The sequence below is a fragment of the Myodes glareolus genome, chromosome 7 (assembly GCF_982192425.1).
Source record: "Myodes glareolus chromosome 7, mMyoGla1.1, whole genome shotgun sequence".
NCBI lineage: Eukaryota > Metazoa > Chordata > Mammalia > Rodentia > Cricetidae > Myodes > Myodes glareolus.
In genome coordinates this window covers 51,402,377-51,420,815 of record NC_142032.1, presented here as the reverse complement: position 1 = coordinate 51,420,815, position 18,439 = coordinate 51,402,377, and the positions used below count along the sequence as shown (strand labels likewise).

Sequence of the window (18,439 nt, the reverse complement as noted above, 5' to 3'; positions counted from 1 at the left end):
GTAGTTGATCTAAAATTCATAAAATTTAAGTATAATACGTCTAAGAGAAAAGCTGTGGGAAAAAGAATAAAATATTGCAAAAAACAGACTTTCTAGTAAAGAGTTACATGGACATCAAGTAGTCTCAGTTATATAAAGGAATATCTAATAGTCTATACAATTGATAAATTCTACATCATTTAACCATAGCTGGTTAGACAGATGTTTGGTATTAGAGCTAGTCTGCCCCACTGATGATGAATTGGCTTGTCTATCTTTTCATTACAAAACGGCTTTGAGTCAGCATTACTTCATCTCATCAACATTAGGTGTCGAGTCCATGCTGGAAAATTCTTGCCCATTCAACAGATTCCTTGATCTTAGAAGAACCTTTTAACTCCGGCTGACCAGATTTAATCCCGGATTAATTTACAACTGTGAAATCAATTCATGCTTCACTTCCCACATGTAAAGGAAAACATATTCATTGCTGTCATTTTTTTATTAATGAAATGGAGGAGAGGAATTACCGAGACAGACGATTAAATTCCATTTCTGAGAGGTCTCTTGAACAAAATGAGGTTCTCATCCATCATTGAACTTTCCTCCTTGACTGAGGCCATGATACTTCTAGGAAAAGGTTCGTTTTCTTCTATGAACCTGAGGTAAGGCGGATGGCAGGAAATCACTCATTAATGTCATCTAAGATAAAGAATTATACAATTTCAGCAGCACTTTAAAGAGATCTGATAGGGAGTAGTCTTATCACTGAGACTCTTAATAAGATCATGAGCTGTGTTTTTGTTTCTTCTTTTGTATTGGCCCTGGAATCCAGCGCCTTAAATATTGCAGTAATGGATTCACCTGAGATATACTTCCCAGACCAAATGATCTTGTTGTTTTTTTATTAAATCTTAGTTTAAATAATTTTTCTCTCCTTTTCCTCCTGTTATTTATTTCCCTTCCTCCCTTTTGCTTCTCCTATATATTCTGCTTCTCTCCTTTTATATTTTATTAGTATAAGTAGAAAACTATTTCAATTTATGCTTTTTCTCTCAATCCTTTGTTAAAAGAATTCTGTGTTTTCCTTTTAAGTAGAGCCACATATACCTTTAAAAAGTTTTATATATATGTACCGGGTGTTTTGCTTGAATGCATACCCATGCACCATGCATGTTTCTGGTACCCAAAGAAGCCAGAACAGAGTTGTTGGATTCTTTAGAGCTGGAATTATAGATGATTGTAAGTCAACATGTGGCTTCTGGGAATCAAACCTTGGTCCTTTGCAAGAGCATCAAGTGCTCTTAACTATTGAGCCATTGCTCTAGTTCCAGCCATATATTTTTAAAGTTCATTAGTGTTATTCTTTTTTGATGAATTTCAATTCCACATCTCACTACATTAGCGACTGAAAATTTATTGAAACGCAAATAGTCATCGAGATATAAGTGCCCTCAGAGGTAGCTTTCGAGGCAAGATAAAGCAGAAAATCCAAGAAGAATTCATCTGATAATACCTTCTCCCTTTTTAATTTTCTCACATTAATTTCAGACAGAGATTACTTAAGGAATTGGTCTACTGAACAAGGCGTATTTATGGAGTAAGAATCAAGTGGTGGCGCTGGTGACAGTGTTAGTGCAGCTGGATGGTGGGAACTACTATTGCTTAATCAAGCAGAGCTGAGTATAATAGCCAGCACCAGAGTCTCTGTCACTGCACTCTACCCCAGGTTACCCACCTGACTTCTTTTTATGTGCTTCTTCTGGTGATCAGAGTCTCACTAACGCTATGTAAGTAGTCTACGGCTGAGCAACATTCTCAGCCCTACTCTCTTCATGTAGAGTTATTCATTTAGCTTCAGTTATAGAAAGAGCTGTTTAGTGCCAAATAGTTTTACAAAAATATATTCACCTATCACTAGCCACAGATTAGAGATGGTATTACTGATGCTTAATTCTTTCTAAGTAATTTGAACAGGATATATCACAGAAATTAGTAGCTTCTGTTCACTGAAGGAGAAATGATAGACTCACCATTTTAATTTCCTGTTTGTCTTGCTTTGTAGATCCACTCAGTTACTTTGCATGCCATAAACATCTCCAAGACAGTGAACAGGAAGAGATATCCTGTAAGCATCCTACCACTTCTCTGTACCCCAAAAGAAAAATACAGTCTTTACTTAGTAATTTTCTTATTTTCTGAGAATTTTAAATAGGTATACAATGAAATACAATATAATCTACTCCCATTTTTCCCTCCAACTCTTGGTTCAACCCCCAGTTTCCCCTCCCAATTTCATGTCTTTTTTGTAGCCCATATATACATATGTGTGGAGCCATCTAGTGGACTAGTGGCCACATCCTTACAGAAGTATGATTCTTCCCACAGCAATCATCTGTTTCCAATAGCTCCTTAGAAAGGGCTGGGGTCTGGTGTTCTTCTACCATGTCTATGCCAGAATTTTAGCTGGCTTGATCTTTTAGAGATTTTGTGCAGGTAAGCACAGATGCTGTGAGTTCTCTATAATGACAGCCATATCACTCCCAGAAGATGGCATTGCACAGCATTCCCAGTCACCCTTCAGCTCTCACATTCTAATTCTTCTGCACTGTTTCTTGTGCCTCAGTGCTGGTGAGATGTCAAACCTAACAGCTATGGAACCTTTCATTCAAACACTCAATATACATTCTTTTTCTAAGCAGCCTATAGAACTCTATCCGAAATCAATCACATATTAAGACACAAAACAAGTTTCAGCAAATGTAAAAAAATTAAAATTAAATTCTGAGTTCTTTTTGACCGTGAAGGGATAAAACTATCAACAGAAAAAAAGCCGCTACAGGTATTGCTATGCCTTTAATCCCAACACTTGGGAGGCAGAGGTTGGTGAATCTCTGCGAGTTAGAGGCCAGCCTGGTCTACAGAGCAAGTTCCAGGACATGCTCCAAAGCTACACAGCTACCATATCTTGAAAACCAATCAAAACCAAACCAAAATATAAACCAAAAAACTATGAAAAAGTAAAAGAAGTATATCAACTCATGAAGCTTAAACTGCATATTGTTGAATAATTGTGTTACTGAAGAGGCCAAGAAGGAAGTAATAACCATTCCTAGAATTGACGGAAAAGTAATAATATGACAGACCAAAATCAATGGGACATGCTGATGACAACCTAAAAGGAAAGTTACAGCTCTTGGTGCCTACATCAAAAAGGCATTTCAAGTTAACAATTCAATAATTCACCTTGAAACCTTGGAAGAAGCAAGAACACAGTAAATTCCAAAACAGTAGTTAGGAATAACCAAAATCAGGAAACAAGGAAATAAAATTAAGAAAACAAAAACAAATAAACAAAAACCAATACAATGAATCAATATAACGAAGAGTTGGTTCTTTAAAATAAAACTATTGATAAACTCTTAGCTGAATTAAGCAAAGGAAAGATAGAGAATATGTAATAAAACAGAAATGAAAAGAGGGACATTATAACAGTTTCCAACAAAATTTGGAATCCAAAAAGATATGCTGTAAGAACCTATATTTCACAAGCTTGCAAGACCTAAAGGAATGGAGGAATGTCTAGACGCATTCAACATATCAAAATTAAACCATAATAAATGAAAGAGTTGAAACATCTCCAGAAATGAGACTAAAGAGGCAATAAAATATCTCCTAAGAAACACCCATGGATTAACCATCAAATTCTCCCAGAACTTGAAAGAAGAATTAACAACACAACTCAATATTAATTTCATGACATAGCAAAGGAGGAAGGTTCCCATGCTGGTCAGCTTTTATGGTCAGCTAGATACAACCTCCAGATATCTGAGAAGGGAGGCTATGTCTGTGAGGAATTGTTTTGGTTGATGACTGTTGTGGCAGGGTCCAAACCACTGTGGATCTCATCATATCCAGGCAGGGGAGTGTAGGTTGAATAAGAAAGCTAAAATGGAGCAAGAAAGAAAATCCAAGAGTGAGTCGGTAAGCAATGTTCCCCTACAGTTTCTATAGTGTCTGTTCCTGCTTGAGTTTCTTCCCTGACTGCTCTCAGTGATGGACTGTGACCTGGAAGTGTGGGCTGAGATCAACTTTGTCCTCTCACAAGTTGTTTTGTTAGTGTCTTATCACAGCAGCAGAGAGTAAACTAGAATGCTTTCTAAACTCTCCTTTTCAGGGCTGAAACTCAGAGAGCAAACTAGAACGCTTTCTAGACTCTCCTTTCCAGTGCTGAAACTCAGAGGTGTAGCTATGCTGTAGGAAGGAGAAAAAAATGAAAAGATAGACACTTTCCTGTATCCTATTCCCTCAACAGTTGAAAATTCATGCATAAATTTGATTATCTGATAATTGATAGCTATTGAGGGTGGTGAAAGATACATTTCGGCCAAGAGAATAATAGGAATCATTGTATATTCTTTTTTGTTGTTGTGGGTAGGACCAGTATATTTTCTTAAGGATAATGACCCTCTGGAGAGGATAAAATTGAGATACATTTTCTTTTGAGGTTTGGTGTAATAGGTCTTAATGGGGAAGTACATATATTTACACTTTTCCATATCATTTAGTAAATTATGCTAAAGGAGAAATGCATTTCCTACATCAATAAAGTGGTCCTCTCATGTGTCACTGACTTGATTTTTGTTAAGACTCTATTTACTATGGTTAAGTGACTTAGAATTTAACTTTGATCAGCATAAATGCTCTTCAGGTGACTAGACCCATGACTTTAATCAAATAGCTAAACATTCATTCTTTATTGAATCAGAGATACATAGGCTTTTATCTATATCTGTATTTATTTATTGTAAAGTTTCTCTCAATAATACATAGAAATAAGAAAAAAGGAATGATGAATTACAAACATATATAGTTTGGAACTAGTTCTATTAACCATAACTCTTGTATGTTGAAGTAAGGAGCGCTTTCTTAATTATGTTAGGAAGTTAGATACAAGTAACATCTAATGCATCAATTTAAAAGTTATGGTTTCTAGGTATTGGTTTAAAGCCCAGCTGTTTTGGCTCCTGTAAGGCTCTGGGCATAGACTAGAAGGATAGTAGTCCACAGACAAGAATTCAACACCATGGCTTCAAATTCTTACAAAATTTACTCAGAATCTCTTCCTTCTTTCTCTGTATTCATCATCCTTTCTCTTCACATCAACAAACTTAAATGGCTAAGTGTGCCTATGTTCATAGTGCCACCTGTACAGGACCACAAATACACAAACATAAACAGCCTCAAATAGTTCTACATAAACCCTCCAATAGACAGATGCAGAAACACAAAATGTCGTCATGGTGTGGTTCACATAAAACAGAGTATTTGAGCCTTCCAAATTACATCTATTGTCGAGATAAGCTTCACTCTGTAGACTACAGCACTTTTTCATTTTTAAAATTAATTTATTTTACATCCTGACCACATTTCCCTTCCCTCCCTCCCTCCCTCCCTCCCTCCATCTGTCCGTCCGTCCCTCCCTTCTTCCCTCCCTCCCTTGCTCCGTCCCTCCCTCCTCCTATTTTTAAGCTTCACTCTGTAGACTACAGCACTTTTTCATTTTTAAAATTAATTTATTTTACATCCTGACCACATTTCCCCTCCCTCCCTCCCTCCTATTTTCTTTCCCAACTCCCCCTACCCCTCAATCTACCCCTCTTCTGTTTTTGTTTGGAAAGGAACTGGCCTCCCATGGTTAATCAAATTCCTGTAAGGCAAGGCACCTCCTCTTGTATTTAGGTTGGACAAGGCAATCCAGGATGAGGAATAGGTTTGCAAGAGCCAGCCAAAGCATTAGGGACAGCCCCTGCTCCCACTGTTAGGAGTACCACAAATAGATCAAGCTACACAACTGTTACATGTATGTAGAGGGCATAAGTTTGTCCATGTAGACTCCCTGTTGTTGCAAATGGAGTGGAGCGGTGGGCTGCGTTCCCGCCTGGATCCCGGCTAGCTTACCCCCGAAATAATTACACATAAATTGTATTCTTTTAAACACTGCCTGGGCCATTATATCTAGCCTCTTATTGGCTAACTCTCACATCTTGACTTCCACCCATTTCCAATAATCTGTATGTCACCATGAGCTTGTGGCTTACCAGGAAAGATTCAGCATGTCTGACCTGGCAGCTTCATGGCAGCGTCTCTTCTCACCCTGCTTTCTTCCTCCCAGAATTCAGTTCTGTCTTCCCCGCCTACCTATGTTCTGACCTATCAGGCCAGGCAGTTTTCTTTATTATTTAACCAATGAAAGCAACAGATAGATAGAAGACTCTCCTACATCATTTCAACACCCTCTTTGTTGGTTTAGAATCTGTGAGTTCCTATGTGACTAGTTAGTTGTTTCTGTGAGTTTTCTTGTGATGTCCTTGATGTCCTGGATCCTGCAATCATTCCTACCTCTCTTCAGCAGGATTTCCCAAACTTGGTCTAGTGCTTGGTTGTGGATCTTTGAGTCTGTTTCCATCAGTTCCTGGATAAAGGCTCTCAACTACAGCACGTTCATTGACCATGAGTATAAAGTTAATATAAGTCCATATGGATGCCATTTCATTCTTGGAAGAAGAAAGTCTTACTCTAGCAAATTTGATCTTTTAAACCCTTTGGAAAACTGGTCTTAAGGATGTGAATACCTAGGAGAATGAGCTGCCAATCCTAAATGTCTTATAGCAACCAAGAGGAATCAGGATTAACTATAATGCTTCATCAATAAAGTATCTGTATTAATATTTGTAAGATTTTATTTGATCATGTAGGCTTTGAACTGTAACATGCAGCTTGTATCACACTAATAATAGGCACATGTGCCTGAGAGTAAACTTGTTAGAGAACTTCTGGTGATTTGACTGATACCTGACTATTTTGATCCTCACTGAAGGCTTAATCCTAAAATTATGAAGACATTCTCTTAGAAACCCAGTACTTACGTATTGCCACAAAGAAGATGGTATAGCTGAAGTGACCGTCAGTTCAAATGTTGTTAAAACCACACCTATTAGTGTTGCATAGAGGCTTGAGATGTTCATTGTCATAGTCCAGAACAGCTATAACAAATTAAAAAGTATTGTCCAGTCATTGGAAACTATTCCATAGTCCTCTCTGCAAGTGTATTTTTATAGAACTATAGAAATTCTAATCTTTCTGTCATAGTGAGAGCACCAAGGTTGTTAGAACTATAGTTTGGATAGGCTCCTAGTACGACCAAACAATTTGGGGGGATAATAAAACTTTTGATAAGATATGCAGGTACTTATTTCTCTACTGCTGACCGACTGAAACCTTATAATATACTGAGTTAGTAGATAAAGGAACAGAAAAGAAGTACATTAGATATTTTTCAAACTATGGAAGAAAAATCAAGTGCATCTTAATTATCAATAAAATATAAAATATACCCATGATATTGACAAATTCACAATACTGTACAGCTTTACATTGCCAGAGATCTAATATTCTAGGAGATTTCTATCGTTCTTGGATATCAGGAAAGCAAAATTTGGGGAATTTTCTTGGGCATGGAGGTATATCTAGCTCAATGTGAAGAGTTTTTCTTTATGATGTACATAGTTACACATGGTTGGAGGTCATTACCCAGGCTACATGTATGTATGTTTGTCAGCCTACACACTCCAGACAATTCATGCTTTATAATGTTGCTGAATAATTGTGTTTTATCTACATATGGTGCCAGGAAGAAGATATATTATTTAATATTGCTATTAAGAAGAATAACTATTATACCTATTTCCTTGTCCATACTCACAATAATTTCTTCCTAGTTAATAAAGCTAGATAGCATGACAATTTGAATCACTAGATCCTGAAACCTATCTCAAAAAACAAAACCCTTCATGTAAACTGTTATATGTTGTTCATTGATGTCAGTTCATTTATTCTCTAGGAAAAAGTCTCCTTTACAGAAGGCAAATCAGTGAAGTCTATGAAGAATTTTGCCTCAAACTTCCCTGATTCCCTAAAGGCTAGCTTTCATAGTACTGAACGATGTTATACATGTGCATTCATGGGGCAAAAATATCAGTGGGCTTACTTAGCCCTGGGCATTGCACGCTATAATACCAACCTGCCAGGTACGTTATGCTCACTGGTGCAATAGTGGCATGACTAGTATGGGAGGAGCCAACTGCTTTCTGATTGGTTTTGAGGCCCATTCAACATTATGGATTCTACATTTGGTACTGTAAACTTTATAATATTCATGTTTATGCCCATAGATTAGTGTTGACTTCACTCTTGGTCAGAGAGGGTTTTTTTTTTTTGTAGTGGTTCATAGATAATGCAGAGGCTCATCACCGGTGAAGATATTTAGATAAATGGCTGTGAGCACTCAGTCGTAGATGAGTTACCTCTGTCAACCTCTTCCTACCAAGCGCACTTAATGGACATATTGTAAAAGGGAGAAGAAAGAATATAAGAGCTACAGGATAAGGAGAATGATAAATGCTTTTGTCTAGATATGGTAACGGTTGTTGCTTTTATCAGCTTAGAGCAACTGCAATTGCTTGCATAAGAACTACACAAGAAAAAGCCAGTCAGAAATCTAAAAATGGGAGAATGGCTCCCAAGATTTCACCCATAGCTGAGGAACTGTTGACAATTGGTGTCTGCTGAGGGAGTGATAGTCACTTTTCTTTGGGGATGTGACTTCTGGCAGATTGCCCATACCTCACTGGATTACTTCACATGATCAGTACGAACTGGTCTCAGGACGATTAATAAAATAATAATAATAATGATAATAATAATAATAAATGATGGTATGAAGTTAGCAGGGAGATGTGCTGAGAGGGGTGTTCCAGGAGGAGTCAGAGGGAGGTAATGGAAGGTAGATATGATTAAAATACACTGTGTGAAATTACTTGTATAATTGCATGTATAAAATTGCATTATGAAAATCAAAGTATAAGAAAATATCACTAGACAAAAGGAAATAAAACAATATTAGTTTATTTTATTTTCAAAGTCCAACATTATTGATTGATTATTTGTAATTTAAAGTATTTTATTCCTTAAAGTTAAACAAATGCTGACATTTTAGTTACATAGAAAAGTGATGGTTCCTGGACCATCATGTATATTAGAAAAAGAGGTTTAATAAGCAACTGTATTTTAAGGTCCTTTTGGAGAAGGGGTTTTACACATCGCGTTTTTCTGGTCAAAGTTATCTGAAAACAACCAACAAGATCACTTGTCGGGTCTAGTCTGTTGAAGGTAGTACAGAAATGAAATAGGCATTTGGGAAACAGTTTGGTAGTTTCTTTTAAAAATGATAAATATCCATTACAAGAGGAACAAGAAATATGCCCATAATTAGACTTGTGGGTATTCATAGTAGCTTTATTTTAAAGGGCTTAGAACTGGGAATAATGTGATTCCCTTAGTAGGTAAGTGTTCCAACAAATAACACAGACATCCAATTGATTTTTTTTCTATAGGCAACTTATATTCTCCAACACTGATAAATTAGCTTACTAAATTATTCTGTATTTCTTTGAGTGTTGTAGAATGTTTAAGTATGTTTCTGATGTCTACAGATGTAGCATATATTCTGACTTTCCCATCTCGAAGGTCTTTATGTCTTTTTCTCTTGACTTTCTACACTGTACAACATACAGTGTTGTACACCTATACATGGTTACTGGCTGTTTTACTTGACTTACTACATACTCTATAACATATAGCCTTGTACGCATACCCACTGTTCCTGGCTGTTTGAACTTTCTTGCTGTTGCTGTGATAATCATCATGACCAAAAGCAATTTATGTAAAAAAAAAGGGTTTATATCATCTCATCAGCCATTATAGAGAGAAGCCAAGACCAGAACTCAAAGTGGAAACATTGAGGCAGAAACCATGGAGGAACACTTCTTACTGACTTGCTCCCTCTGGCTTGCTCAGCTAGCTTTCTTATACAGCCCAGGCCAAATTGCCTGGGGATGGCACCACCCACAGTAGGCTGTGTGCTCTTACATCAATTAGCAATGAAGAAAATGCACCAGAGACTTGGCCATGGAGGTTTCATCTTCCTGGTTACTCCAGGCTCTTTCAAATTGACAATAAAATCTAACCAACACATCTATTTCAGAGGAAAGAATCCAGTCTCATGCTGCTAAGTAGGAAAATAGATTTGCCTTTCGTGTATAACCTTACAAAGTTGAGGAAATTCCCTTTTTAGGTTTTCGTCCAAATAATTTGAAGTACATCTCTCTAAAATTATGTTTATATGTTACATTGCACTTTTTTTTAACTTTTTTCATTGTGAGGGCAAATTCTATGTCATTACAAATAATCTTCTGTACAATTCTATCAGTTTTTGCATACATACAGGTATGGTGGGTATTCATGTATGAATGTGTGTGTATCAGGGGGAGGTGCATGTTTGGCATTGTACAAATACAGAGGTTAGAGGGAAACTTTATATGCCTGTCCTCATCTACTTTGAGACAGAGTCTCTTTTTTTTGTTGTTTGTAATTGCACATGTCAGGTTGGTCAGCCTGGGATTGTCTGGGGATTCTATTTCCTCTACTCCCATCTTGTTGTGAATCACTAAAATTCCAGATGTCTGCTAGTGTGCACAACATTGATGTGGATTCTGGGGATCTGAACTCAGGTCCTTTTGCTTGCACAGACAGTGAGCAATAACCCTGGCCCTTGCTTCTTATAGTTTGAAGTTAAGGTTTGTTAAGTCTTAAGAAATAGTGGCCTTTATCGTCATGAATACTTGAGTATTTGTGTATGACAATAGTACTATTTCTATACTTTCTTTGTCTGAGATGACATTAACCACTTTACCTTTCTTTGGATTCATGTTATGTTTCTCATACTTCAAATACTGTCCCCCCACCCCATGGCTTCCAGGTAGATAGCCAGTCATGCAGAGGCCATGATTCCTTACTGGCTATGTTTTACTTTTTAAAGTTTTTATTTAGTCTTTGGAAATTTAATACTTTTACTGATAATGGAAACTTTCCAGAGTCTTTCCAGAGTCTGACTTACCATGGGATTTGAAGGCCTCCTCTGCAATGCTATTGAAAAACTTCCCGATAGGCTAAACTGGAAGCAAATACCACATTGTTAATAACCAGTCACCATGTAAAAATATAAGCTTCAAGATAATTCTAGAATTCTGCAAAATGAGGGATACCAGCTTGGTTCCTTAGTGGGGACTACTGAAAAAACAACTCAAGAAATGATTCAAGATTTGCTTTTATGGAGATGAAAGCTTTGAAGGTCCTATTCACTAATGTTATGGTTGTGATAGAAATGGGATTCAGGGGCATCTTGAAATGGCTTTAACATTCATTTCACGTGCATAGCAGGTTTGACTCAAACAGATTTTTGTCTTCCATATTTGCTCACTGTGTTTATTTATTTCTATTACTTTTAGTCTTTAAAAAATTATTTATCTTACATGCCAACCACAGTTCCCTGTCCCTCCCCTCCTCTTGCTCCCTCTTCCAACCCACCTCCATCCACTCCTCAGAAATAGTAAGGTCTTCCATGAAGAGTCAACAAAGCCTGGCATATCAAGTTGAGGCAGGACCAAGCCCCTTCACATAAAGGCTGAGCAAGGTATCTCATCAGAGGGAATGGACTCCAAAAAGCCAACTCATGCACCAGGGGCCCTTCGAACAGATCAAGCTACACAGCTGTTGCCCACATGCAGAGGGCCTAGTTCAGTCCAATGCAGGCTCCCCAGCTTTTAGTCTAGAGTCTGTGAGTTATCAGGAGCTCAGATCAGCTGTCACTGTGGATTCATGTTTATTATCATGGCTTTAAATGTATCAAATAGCCCTCTTACTATGCAGACTCTTATTAAAAAGTAATATTACAGCTAAGAAACTACTTTTTTCATAATGAATCCCATGTTTCTTTAACAATGTAGAATATGATTATGAAAAAATATTGTAGGTAATAAACTAAAGATTTTAAAAGACATATTGCAATTGTCCCTTTTCAGGTAGACTTGGGGACGTTTCCTAGGGAAATATTGCTTGGATTGGAATCCATGACATGTAAGGAATGCATTAGTAGTTACTATAGAGATGATGTTACTCACAAGCAAAGGTGCCCAAAGAGAGTATGCTGAATTTTTAACGACAGGAATATACCCACTTTCAAATCCAAATACAATATTTTGAGAAATGTACAGGTATGTCCAGAAGTATTCCAGGCTTAGCACAATCAGGCTGGTCATTAACTGCACAATCTGAAAGAAAAAGACACCATTCTTAGAGTTCCAGATATCTCTTAGAAAGGAACTTGCCTCAAGACAAATGCCAGAATGAAGAAGAAAGATGGTTTCTACCATGGTAATGACAGCTTTCAGAACTTACAAAGAGGACATCAACTGTGATATGATGTTCTGTGTATAGTTCTAGGCCATCTTGTCATGTTTTATCAACCGTAATCAAGTCACAGACCTATTCTGTCACCACAGAGACATCTCAAGTTCTGCCCTTCCTGCAACTTTCCCACTGATGCTTGTTACTCCTGGTGATCACTCATTTGGTTCTCATGGCTTTTTAAATATTCATCTAATTTCTCAAAAAGTTGGGAGTCTGTTAAGACTCCTTGTTCTTATTTTCACTTGATTTCTGCTCATTATTCTTCTGAGAAGCTTTCCAGTGAGTTCTTTTATGAAAAAACCAACTTACGAACCGTGTTGATTCACACCAGCAATGGCTTGATTGCTGAGGAAGCAGGGTTTGTAGTTTGAGGCCCACAATGCTGCATAAATACCTTCCCCAAACACAAATAAACAGTACTATTCCCTAAATCAGTTGGCTGTCTCTGTGAAGTCTAGTTTTGTACTTTGTGTTCTGTTCTGTTTGTCTGTGTCTTTTTTTATTTAAAAAACATCATCTTGATGACTATAGGCAGACAGTATCTTAAAAATCAACTAGTGTTGATTTCTCCTCCTTTGATTTAGTTGTTTTTGTTTCTTCTCCTCCCACATAATCTTTGGCTACTTATAGGACTTGCCCGGATTTTAATAGGAATTTTGCCAAACCATATGCCAGTTTAGGAAGAACTAACAGTTTTTTTTAACTACGTTGAGCTTTGCAATCCATAAACGTCTCTTTTTATTGATGTAACCTAATTTGAACTTTTCATTAGTATTTAGTCATTTTCAAATTATCAGTTCTATATATTGTTTCTTTAATATTTGTATTTTTTCTTTGGGGATTGATAGCTTCATGTTCATTATTATTGTATAGAAACACAATTCATCTTGCATCTTGTGATTTTGCTTAATTTATTTCTAGATCCCCTGTGCCCACATGTGTGTTTATATGTGTGCATCTTTTGATTATTTAGGACTTTTCTCATTTAATTTTTAATCTTTTGGGTATAACTCTTAATCTGGCTCTGTCATTCAGTAGTACGAGTGGATGATGTAAAATTGCTCAGCCATAGTATGTAGTGAATGGGACTGCCTGGGCTAGCAGTAGTGTGTCTATGAGACGGTGTTGACAGCACTGCTTCTTTGTAACCAACCACTGTTCATAGAGCTGTGTCGTCTGCAGCTTCTGGGTGTACTGACAATTTGCTCATCTCATTTAGGACATGCCATCAGTTTACAATTGAAATAATTGATAGATGGTTAAAAAGAAGAACATTTTTTCCTCCATGTCCAGACTCAGTCTATGTTTTGGTGTCATGTCACCTTCAGAAGCCATTGTAACTGATTTTCCTCCATTTGAAGAGTTCATGGTGGATACAGAGGTGGTTCAGGTCCCCTTCATCATGTGTTAAGGAGGGCAACCTTCTCACAGTTGACTTGCTCACTGGAGCAGCATTTTGTTCTTACCCCCAACAATCTCAGTTCCTTCTTTACCCACAGACGATTCTGTGGCATATTCACCAAGAGGGATATGAGGATATCTCCTGTGAAAAATGTGGACAAAAATCAATATAAATTAAATCAGTTAGTGACTATCACTCTTCTCTTGGGTAAGGTTCCTAAGCCTGAGGGGAAATCTAATTCCACAGCTGTCATTCACTTTTTAAAAGATACTTGACTGTTCCCTGACAGATGCTTTTGCACCAGACTAGGATCTTGACAAAACTAATATTCAACTCTCAAGAAGTTAGACTATGACTAAGTACCAAATGCTAGCTGCTCCCAGCCCATCAGTCCCTCTAGCACCCACTCATATGCCCTTGTTGCAGCACCAGAAAGTTCAGGCTCTTTGATTTAGCCTATTACTCTTCGTTGGTGTCATGTAAATTCAAGTGTGTCTCAGGGGTGCCTGACTGGAAGGATCTGTATCACACGCTTACACTAGCTACAGAGAAAGTTGGAAAATAGAATACTATAGAGTGCAGGTAGGTTTCTTAAGTTAGTGAACGAGACCATGGAGAGGGTTTCAGTAGGCAAGATAAGGGTAACTCAACATCTCCAACACTGATGGAGAGGGCAACGGTCCCTATTTTGTAGGAGTCACAACCCTGCTCAGCTTCTGTATTTAATACCCATGAAAAAGTATTCTTTTGATTCTAGCTGATCTGCAAAAAGGTGAATCTCTAAGTCACTTAGTGGGGGCACAGGGTAAACTTTCCCTGATGATCTGGCAGAGTTTGATTGAGAAGATATTAAAAGCTAGAAGCCATGACATTATTAGGCTTTACCCATTGGAAGTCTGAATGCCTATACATTATATGAATACTCAATGTTGCTCAAACCATAAGCGATAATTTTTGGTGTTTTATTATATATTGATTGTTATATTTTTGGTGTGCCTTTCTTGTTAGATGTGGCTTTGACAATTCTCTTCCCCACCCTTACTCCCTACCCCCTCCCCGTCTCTAACGTCTGACCAATCTTTCCCCTTTTCCTTCAACTGCTGTGCACAGTTGTATCTAGAATTCAGCATTGCTTTCAGATCTTGGATTTGCATGTTTTCTTCTCCTCATATAAGCCACAAACTCTGGAGGTTTCAGTTGCCATAGTAACGGTCCATTGGCCTTCGCCAAGAAGAAAATAAACAAAGGCATAACAAAAACATTTTCGAAGATGCTTGAGTTAAAAATTTACCCGCTACGAGGTGACGACTTTTTAAAAAATGTAACAAATTCCATAAAAGGCTCTTCTCTGCGGCAAGAGTCCCCTGTAGGGTTATACTGGGGAGGAAAAGAAAGCTAGTACGGAACTGATACTCACCAGAACGTCGTGTCCAAAGCCAGTCATTAACGTGCTCTGTTGATGGGTCATGGATTCCCTACTCAGTATGATCACAACGGTAGAAGGGGGCAATCCTTCAGGGGTATCCCTTAGGTCTAGATCTTCCTGCTCTGGGATTCCTGTGGGCAGCACCTGTCTCAGGGGCGCCGCCACCTCCATGTGTCCCTCATTACCTCTTGTGGATCCAACGCTGCTGCGGTTGTGTCCCAGAGCAACCGTGAAGGGCGCCACGCGAGGAGGGCCACGCAGACACTAGTTCTGCCATCCCGTGGAGGTTCCACCCAGCCTTCAGGCCGGCAGATACAGATGGGGTTAGGGAATGGGGCCAGCAGGAGAGAGTCTAGTGCAGACACCTTTTACTGACCCATGGTGAGCATACTCTAGCCATTAAACTGAAGAATGTCTGAGCCCAACTACCGGTTGGTTTCCTGCTCCAAAGACTTCCCCACTGAGCAAATGCCTTTCACTCTTTTCCAGTAGATTGATATAAGTAAGTCCTTCTATTTTGAGTCTCCTCAAAATCTGGATTCTAGACTCTAGAAAGACGTGTGCTGTTGGAACCACAGATCTGTGGTGCTTGGACAAATATATCTTCTCTGGTCCTTCGTCTTTCTGCAAAGTCGAGGTCACAATTGTTCTGTGTACTTCCCATGTTCAGAAACTAGATTGCACCAATCTGTCATCCACCCTGGGACAGGAAACTCTAACTAAACTCAATGAGCAACACCCAAAAAGAAGACACGGAGGTTGGAGGAGAGATTGTTGAGAAGAGATCCAGAGGAAGATGAGAGGGATGATGATGATGATGATGATGTGTGTTTGTGTGTATGAAATATGACTAAAATCCATCATATAAACATGTAAAACCATCAACCATACAAAATAAATAAACTATGAAAGAAGGCGATTGTTGTAATCGAGTCCTAAGGAATACGTTTTAGAGAATCCTAACGTGATAGTCATGTTTATGACGCCAAGAGTCATTTATGCTATGGGTCCCCAATCACTGAACATTTAGTTTAAGGGTGCTATAACTGGTACCCAGTAGAAGTGAATAAACAAATGAAGGTCATTCACTCCAACTTCCTTTGATTATGTTGAGTCTCAAAAGCAATGGTGGTTGCCTGCCTGCTAACTAAAGGAGTGTTTGCACAGGCAATTTGTTGAAGCTTCTAGTATCAGGTATTTTGTATATTATGTAATTCGTGGAACAAAGTCCTGTTGAGAATAAATATGAATGACACTATTCATGCATTGGGAGTAAGAAGTGGAGAAAATACAGACTATCCCTTCCCTCTGGAGTTTACCTTATGGGGAGGGTGGGTTGAGAGATGATCCTGCCTCCTGAGTTCTGGAATTAATCAGATCGGGAGATGATCCATTTTAATGTTAGGAGGTCAGACAAATAGAACCCAGCTTAGGATTTAAGGAGTTGACAGAAAGAGGTCCCTGCAGATGCTCGATTCAACTTTAGGAAAAGTGTGAAATGACGCCTATATCTTCTGAGGGCTGTACATTGGGTTGCTAGATTTTGCAAATTGGAGTTGACTGCTGTCATTGCAAAAACTGGCCTCAGAGGACAGATGGGGGCCAGACTCAACCTAGAGTGGAGTCAAGGAAAAACAAGAGGTGATAATTAGGAGATAAAACATACTGACCTCTGGACCTCTGGTTTTAAGAACAGAAAGGCAATAGTGTTTTAATATGAAACTAACAATGAGTGGGTGCTGGTGGGACTGCCTGTGAAGCCTGTTGAGATAACAATGGGGCAGCAAGACTTCCAACTGTGACCTCTAGAATATACCCTTTGTCAGCACAGACCCTTGTATGGTCTCACCTTTCTCATCGATCACTTCATCCTCTTGACCCATCCCTGAGTTTGCCTGGGGAGCTCCTGTGCTAAAAGCCTGCTCATTTTGTGGAACCAGGGGCTCTTGGGTATGAGAATGGAGGGTACAGGTTTTGTGAATTCTATGGTAGCTTCTAGACCCACACAGTTTAACAAACAAATAACTATATATGGTTATGGAACTTTTGTCATGAGGCTAGCTTGCATTCACGTGTGTTTTAAGTACATAATGCACACATAATTCTGAAGACTCCATATGATTAAAGGACTACACAGTATGTCATTGATGATGCTTAGATATTTTTGATTTATTAAGATAGAACGACTGTGTTATCAAAATTGAACACATGTTTCTATTTACTCTTTTTGTGACTAGTAGGAATATTTAAAAATATACATGTACGAATAGATAAGGCACAAGGCTGCTCCCTATGTTTCATGGATGGTCTTGGAAACCACTCCCTTCTTTCAGGTTTTCCAACTTTTCTAGTGTTTTTTTTTTTTGGCCTCAATTTCTTTATTTTATTTTTTAATTGTTCCTTTTATAATATAATTATATCATTTCCCCTTATATTTCCTGTCTCAAAACCTTCCTTGTGGGAGGAACTTGAACTTCCCACAGGGCTGGAAGCCCTGACTGCTCTTATGGATGGAGAGGGAGGAGGAGGGGGAGGGGGAGTGGGAGGGTGTTGGGAGGAGGGGCGGAAATGGAAACTTTTATAATTTAATAAACTTTGAAAAAAAAATCTTCCTTGTTGTATTTCAAATTCAAAGCCTCTTGAATTAATTTAAATTAATTGTTGTTACACTCATATATGTACATACACACATGTTCCTATATATATGCGTTGTGTTCCTAAATATAACCTGCTTTTGTGTGCACTGTCACATGTACATGTGCTTTTAGGGCTGACCATTTGGTATTAGACAGCAAAGTAGTGTGCTTTTTGCTAGGGAAGGCCATTTTCTCCACTCTTGGCATTTCTTAGCTGCTTGTAGTTCTTTGTGTAGGGTTGAGGCCTCCTGGATTTTCCCTTGACAACACAGGATCAGGAGGATTGCTGCAAAGCAGTGGCTTTTACACATGACAGCAGTGTTGCACCCAGAACCAGCAGAAGACTCACAAACCCAAACCTGTTTCAGAATGAATGGCTGAAAGGGTCCCAGGCTCTGCTTCTACCTGAGGAGATACAGGTAGCCAACATCTATCTGGGGAGAGAGTACATCTGGGCGACACTAACGGAACTCAGTAGCTTATACATTTTTAAAAACAGAGGATATGAATTTGAGAGAGGGATATCAGGGAGACAATCCTGGAAGAGTTGGAGTCAGAAAAGATCAAGGGCTAATATGATCAAACTGCATTCTAGTCATGTATGACCTTCTCAGGCCCTATTCTCTA

General features: G+C 38.4%; 1 protein-coding gene across 1 annotated transcript; it reads right to left on the bottom strand.

The window, feature by feature from the left end:
• Positions 1–448: 448 nt before the first annotated feature.
• On the bottom strand, positions 449–15,405 carry LOC146893573 (membrane-spanning 4-domains subfamily A member 12-like). Its single transcript, XM_087907623.1, has 7 exons — positions 15,168–15,405; positions 13,815–13,891; positions 12,060–12,209; positions 10,997–11,053; positions 6,909–7,025; positions 2,013–2,127; positions 449–639 (listed from the first exon to the last, which is right to left on the bottom strand). Exons 2-6 carry the CDS (start codon positions 13,860–13,862, stop codon positions 2,017–2,019), a joined length of 483 nt encoding a protein of 160 aa, XP_087763749.1. The 5' UTR covers positions 13,863–13,891; positions 15,168–15,405; the 3' UTR covers positions 449–639; positions 2,013–2,016.
• Positions 15,406–18,439: the final 3,034 nt, after the last annotated feature.